At 60.3% G+C, this 6464-nt stretch overlaps 3 protein-coding genes across 3 annotated transcripts; 1 reads left to right on the top strand and 2 right to left on the bottom strand.

Annotated features, from left to right (window-relative positions):
- Window positions 1–218: 218 nt before the first annotated feature.
- SPRG_07424 (hypothetical protein) lies at window positions 219–1663 on the bottom strand (the record flags this gene model as incomplete). Its single annotated transcript, XM_012346565.1, has 5 exons — window positions 1312–1663; window positions 1038–1261; window positions 833–992; window positions 711–787; window positions 219–657 (listed from the first exon to the last, which is right to left on the bottom strand). Exons 1-5 carry the CDS (start codon window positions 1633–1635, stop codon window positions 219–221), a joined length of 1224 nt encoding a protein of 407 aa, XP_012201955.1. The 5' UTR covers window positions 1636–1663.
- Window positions 1664–1740: 77 nt separating this feature from the next.
- SPRG_07423 (hypothetical protein) lies at window positions 1741–3435 on the top strand (the record flags this gene model as incomplete). The annotated part of the gene is made up of 4 exons (XM_012346564.1): window positions 1741–2313; window positions 2367–2605; window positions 2647–2704; window positions 2752–3435. 4 exons carry the CDS (start codon window positions 1741–1743, stop codon window positions 3433–3435), a joined length of 1554 nt encoding a protein of 517 aa, XP_012201954.1.
- Window positions 3436–5790: 2355 nt separating this feature from the next.
- SPRG_07422 (hypothetical protein) lies at window positions 5791–6362 on the bottom strand (the record flags this gene model as incomplete). Its single annotated transcript, XM_012346563.1, has 5 exons — window positions 6338–6362; window positions 6231–6286; window positions 6037–6179; window positions 5853–5967; window positions 5791–5805 (listed from the first exon to the last, which is right to left on the bottom strand). Exons 2-5 carry the CDS (start codon window positions 6234–6236, stop codon window positions 5791–5793), a joined length of 279 nt encoding a protein of 92 aa, XP_012201953.1. The 5' UTR covers window positions 6237–6286; window positions 6338–6362.
- Between the last annotated feature and the right edge of the window lie 102 nt (window positions 6363–6464).

The following is a 6464-nucleotide window of genomic DNA, read 5'->3' as shown; positions in this document are numbered from 1 at the left end:
GATCCTCGACGACGTCAAGCGTGGCGAGATCCGACCGGAGCTCATGGCCGACTGCCCGCCGTCCTACCGCAAGGTCGTCGAGGGCTGCTTGAAGCGCGACCCGATCGAGCGCCCGAACGCACTCCAAGTCCTCGAGTGCTTTGTGTTTGCCGTGCACGCCAACAAGTAGCGCTGGCCCCTGCATTGCTATGTTGGCCCTAAAACGAGTTTTATTTTCGCTACATACTCGTCTGGTGTGGCCACGACGACGGTGGCATCATGTAGGGTTGGGTGTACGGCGGAAGTGTCGGGTGCTGGTGTTGGTGGTGTTGCTGCTGCTGCTGCTGGTGGTGTTGGTGTTGTTGCTGCTGCTGCTGGTACTGTTGCTGCTGTTGAATATGGTGCTGGTATTCCAAGTGGCGCTGGTAGTCTTGCTGCCTCAGCGCTTCAGCTTGTTGCTGCAAAAGTGCATGCTCATGGGCTTGCTGCTGCAGAAGTGCTTGCTCATGGGCCTGTTGCTGCAGAAGCGCTTGCTCATGGGCTTGCTGCTGCAGAAGCGCTTGCTCGTGAGCTTGCTGCTGTAGAAGCGCTTGCTCGTGGGCGCGTTGCTGCTGCGCCACGTAGTCGTGCAAAAAGGCGTGGACGGCGTGCATGGCAATCTCGCAGTGCTCGCGCGACCTTGTCCAAGGTACATAAACAGAAGGCTCCAAATGGCTCATGAGCACATATACCCGTGGATGCACAGTGTCACGTTGGTTTGCCCGCGCGGCGGCGCCTTCCCGAGCGTGATGTAGGTGCCCGACATGTCCTATCTCGGAATCGAAGCCACGAAGCGACCGTCACTTTAACGTACCATAAAGTGCTTGAGACCCGCGTCGTCGTTGGCGTGGAGAAGCTCGACAATGTCCATGGGAATTTGAATGTAGACGGCCTCGGAGAGATCGACGCGGCGCCGCGTGTTGGACGCATTGGCCGCCTTGCTCTCGTCGTCGTCCACCATCATCGTGTCGTCACTAGCGCCCGTGAGTACGGTCGACGGCCAAGACGAAGCCACGCACCTTTCGTCCACTAACGCTTGGGCTGGCGACTCGGCAGGTACGGCTGCATCTGTCGTAGCGACCGGCGTCGGCGTGGCCCGCGCGTCGCCGCCACCCGACTTGTTGGCGCGTTGCACCTTGTCCATGAGCTGCGAGTTGGGCAAGAATTCGTCAACGACAAAAGTAAAGTCGATGCAGTGGCTCTTGACCCACGTGGACGTGAGCACTTGGCCGTGGAAGCGGCGCTAGTCGGTAATGTCCATGAGGACGCACGCTTCGACGCGCGTGTGTGTACCTTCTGCATGCAATGGTCGCGAAACATGTCGTTCGTGACGACAAAGCCGTCGTGCTTGATCGCATAGTCGATCACGTAGTAGTCGTCGTGGGCTTGCGGAGGCGTGAGCACGAGCTTGCCCTCGGCCACGAGCGCTCGCACTTTCTCCTGGCTACCCTCGTCCTGGAAGTACTTGGTGCCATCGAGCCAGTAGCGCGGCGCGAACGCCACACAGCGCAGCTGCAGGCGCGCAAAGTAGTCCAAGGCGGCGCGGACTCGGTCGATCTGGAGGTTGCCGGCTGTGATCGTGGCCACGTTGGCTGCGTCCAGCACGACGAGGGCCATCTTGTAGTAACGTCGCCTTTGCCGCCGATGTCAACTCTGGGCCGCCGGATAAGATGACGAGCCATCCGGATAGTCGGACTTGACGCTCAGTGTAAGATCTTGGAGATGGACTTTGAGCGGCGGCTCGCCGACATGGACTGGCGGCTCGTCGACGCCTTCGACCTGCAGCACATCGACACGGTGCTACTGCAGGAGATGGTGCCATCGGTCACGTACGGCCTCGTGACCGAGGCCATGTGCGCGTCGCCGCGGCTGGCCTGCAAGCTCATCTGCATCCTCCAGCTCATGCTTGAGATGTTTATCGGCTGCCGAAAACATGATGCGTACGACGTGCAATTGCTCCAAGATGACCTCTCGAGCGCGCTACGGGACCGAGACGCGTACCGCTTGCGGCTCAAGGAGGCGCTCACGGACACCAAGGCGCTGAAAGTCCAGCTCGCGCGGACGACGACGCTGCTCAAGAGCTGCGGCCACGTGTTGCATGCCCACGGGTGCTCGCCGCACGCAATTGCCGCGCTCGAAGCGTTGCTGGCCACGCCATTGACGGCCAGCGCCGATGCCGCCGTCAAAGTGGCGCACCTCTGCGCATTCTGCGGCAAGGCGTTTGGCACACAAGACTACCTTTTGAAGCACCTCGAGCGCCGTCATCCCGGCGGCACTGTCGATGCAGCGTCGCCGGTTAGCACCACTGCATTTTGTGCAGAAAAATCTACCAAATGTGATGTGAGTAGGAAGCAGAGGACCCGGCGGTCGTCTACGCCAAGCCTGCCACGACGCGGATCAAACCGTCGCTGCCCGACTACCAAGCCGTTCTAAGCAAGCTCGAGGCCATGCTCTCGCAGCACGAGGTGTCGATTCGCGCCGTGGCGGCCGACGAGACAGCCAAGCTCAAGGCGATGCAGACCGAGATGCACCTCGAGAGCGGCATCAAAACCGAGCTGCACGTCGCACGCGCCGCTGTCAACGCTCGGTACCATACGGCTGGGTGCTATGACATCAGGACACGTCTAGGCTGGACGACGCGCAGCGTCACTTGGCCCAGGTCTTGGAGGAGCGTGAAGACGCCATGGTCGGTGCTTTGCATTCAACGATAGCGCACCCTCATGCATGAGGTAGAAACAACTGTTGGATCTCAAAGACGAGATTGCGCTGCTCAGACAAAAGCAAGCGATGCAGCCGCCGCCGCCAACTCGGATCGACGCTGTCGAGCCCAACGTCAAGGACCGGCTGACGATTGAGCGGCTCGAGGCCATCGTCGGGCACTCCAAGGACGCACTGGCCGTCGCGCGGGACGACTTGAAAACGACGCATGACAAGTACGCCGACTTGCTCGTCACACACGAGCGCACCAAGTTCGAGCTTGCGGCCGTCCAGAAAGACCTGCACGACGCACGGCAACCGCCGATGCCAGTCCCGACAGCGTCCGTCATGTGCCAAACAACCACAGCGGCCGATACGAAGGACGCGGCGGCGCAAACGATACTGGTTGTCGACGCACCTCCGCCCAAGGCGCAGGTCCTCGAAGCTGCGGCCGAGCCCGAGCCAGTATACGACGTGCCTCCGATTCCAATCCCGCCCACCTCTGTAGAGGTGGCGCACACCGGTGTACAGACCGACGCCATGGTAGACCAAGCACCGCTTGTACCACAAGTGGCATTTGAGCCAGAGCCCGTCGAGGTCGTGCCAGAGCCCGTCGCGTCCGAGCCGACACCACGTCCAAGCGCGCGGCTTCCGCCCGAGCTCCGTGCCGTACACATTGAAGACGTTCTGGTGCAGATCATGGCCCGAGCTGAGAGGTAGGCGACGCTTTTGCGTGGGACATACTGTACTGTATGGCATAGACCGGGCGCGATGACGTCCAATCTCGCATCGGAACACGTGCTGGCCCGTCGCCCGTTCCTCAAGAGCGCCTGGCCGCATGCTGCGACGGCCGTCGAGACGCGCATGAAGCAGCACTTGGAGACGCTGGACCACATGTGCGAGCGCTATGGTGTGAGTCGGGTAGCGACGAAGTTGAGTTCATCGCAGCACGCGCTCGCGACGACGGCCCTCAAGGCGCACTTGCACGCGATGCCGGTGGCCGTGCTGCAGAAGATGGTGGCCGTCGACACGACGGCCGAGGCGCTCGTGACCTCCGAGTGGCTTCCGACCGAAGCGTCACGGCAGACGGCATTGGCCGCGATCCAAATGCGCATGGACGAACAAGACGCGACGCAAACCCACTGGGTCCAGCGGATCCTCGAGAAGAAGACGGCGCCCGACGACCCGCCGGCGACGCCGACGACGCTGACAAAAGTACTTCGGCGCCCGCCACCGGTCGACATGGCGGCCTCAGAGACGAATGCACCGCCGACAACCCACAACGTCCAGGAGGCGATTCAAGCATCGGCTGCAAACCATGAGCCAACCGCGGCAGCATTGGGAAGCGTGTTCAAAGACAACGAAGGCGTGAGCGTGTCGATGAATGCGCCCCGAGAGCCGAGATCAGTGACGACTGCCGTGTCGGTCGTCACACGAGAGCAAGCCCCTGCTCTGATCCAGTCGCGTGCCAGTCCCCTCGAATCACGCAACGTAGAAGCAGCATCGTTCGCGATGCCAGTGCCAAGGACGGTCCACCCTACCCCGGAGCTACCAGTGCACCCGGAGCTCGATGCGGGACGTACCACTGCTATCACGGAAGCACCTCCGACCGTCGCGCCAAAAGCAGCTCACGTCATCTCCGTGGGGCGTAAAGCTACGCCGCACAGAGATGAAGAAGTAGAAGAGGCACGCAGCGTAGAGCTTATTACGTCGCCGCTAAACGCCGCAGAGCTGCCGAATCCTCGTGACGAAGCGCCTTCCACGGAAAGTTTCCGTAGAGAAGCGGACGAGACGGCGGCTATTGCGAGCCTTGCTGCGTCGCGTTGCAGCAGCGATGCAGTCGACGAAGCGCCCTTTGTCGCCGACAACTTGCGGACGAAAGGCGTTCTTGGCGACGACCACGAGGCGTTCCACGAGGTAGACGGCCCCTGCACGCGGTCGACTGGTATCATTACTTGTGCGTTAGGCGAAACAACATGCAAGAGCGATCGATGTGGATGACGACGAAGATCGCAGCCATGTCCAAGACGTCGGTCGGTTGCCCACCGAGGTATTGTGTCTTTCGAGGAGAAGATATGACAACCATCATGACACATGCAACAGGACGCTCCAGCCCAACATATGGATAAGGAGGAAGCGCCCAAGCGCCCTCTGTCCCCAGAGGATGGCGGTGCCACTGGTCGATATTCGCTGGCGACCGCAGATGACGCACACGATGACGACATCCAAGAGCTTGACATCAGCGACAGCATGGTATTGCAGCAACCTCGTATGAGTGTCTTGTCGGACTGCGCCGGCGACGTCTCGGGCGACGAAGATGCACCAGAGATTCCATCCATCGAAGTGGACTCATCGCTAATCGACCAACATCCCATGGCCAACGCCGCGTCTCCCAAAGCGGTCAAGAGAGACGCCGACGCGGAGGACGAGGCGTATCCAGCTCCAGATCTCGGCGGCGTCTCGATAACAAGTGCGGGCGATGAGCAAACTGGATCTGGATCTGGCCACGACGAGACACCAACCGCGTCCATGATCGAGGCGCCGAGTCGAACGCTCCGAGCCAGCAGCGTGCTTTCGTCGATAGAGTCGATCCCAGACGACTCGGCGGTCGAGAGTTCTGTCCTGGAGTCGTCCGTACTGGAATCCTCAGTGCTCGAGGGGACCGTAGTCGACACGTCCTTCATCGAAGAGTCGGTCGAGTCCTTTGCTGCAACAGATCCCGCTGTCTTGCGCGGCAGGGACATGGATGACGACCCGTTCGCGCGGCCAAAGACTGCACCACGTATGAGTCTCCGCGACAGCTTGCTTCACACCCAACAGTCGACACCATCTCGGTCGTTTTCTCGTCCCAGCATAAACCGTTGGGGCAGTGATGATGATGATGATGTCAATCTACCAGATGCAACGCCACTGCAGAGGTAACTCATCGACTTGAGTGTGTGTTCTCATGACGTCGTGCCTGTAGCCTGCGCCACAATGGCACGATGGGTACGTCCTCCAACTCTAGCGTTTACCCAAGCGATCCCGCTGCCTTCGTGCGTAGACGACGATCTGGAAGAGGAAGAGCTTGCGTAATCAATCGACACAATTCTAGACATCCAAAACGATAGATCGTCGCGCGGCGGCAGTAGGTGCACCAAGAGAAGCTTGAGCGCGACACCAAGACCTTCGTTCGTCTTGGCGCTCACTGGAAAGCAGTCGAGTCGCACCTGCTCGTGCCACATTTGGTCGCCCGCGTCCAAACGCTGCTGGCTAGGACAGTCCGCTTTGGACTGGAGGACCACCGCCGGAAGCCCGAAGTGGTGATCAGGACTAGGGTACATTGTTTGCAGCACGTCGTAGTAGGCCTGCACGTGCTTGCAGCTCGAGGCGTCGGTCGTGCTCGCGACAAAGATGACGGCGTCGGCGCCTTCCAGATACGCTGTCTCCTTTGAGAGATGCGGCGTCGACGGCACATCCCACAACTGCATCGTGCATCGCATCAGCCAACCAATCGACTTGTCCATAGCACGTACTTCCATCACAATCGTCGGTCCACCGTCGAGTGCGATCGACTTGAGTCCGATGTTGACTAATAACAGCTCGAAGCTCAAGTATCAAGGGTGTCGAGGAGCGACTGTACCTCCAACGTCGACGCGGGGCGCGCTTGGCTCAAACTGATTGCGCAAGAGGCGATAAAAAGATGCTGGTTTTGCCGACTCGGGGGCCGCCGAGAGAAGCACCTTGATCTTCTTGAGTGTCACCACGTC

The sequence above is a fragment of the Saprolegnia parasitica genome (genome assembly GCF_000151545.1).
Source record: "Saprolegnia parasitica CBS 223.65 unplaced genomic scaffold supercont2.30, whole genome shotgun sequence".
Classification (NCBI taxonomy): domain Eukaryota; phylum Oomycota; class Saprolegniomycetes; order Saprolegniales; family Saprolegniaceae; genus Saprolegnia; species Saprolegnia parasitica.
This window is presented reverse-complemented; position numbering and strand designations above follow the sequence as displayed.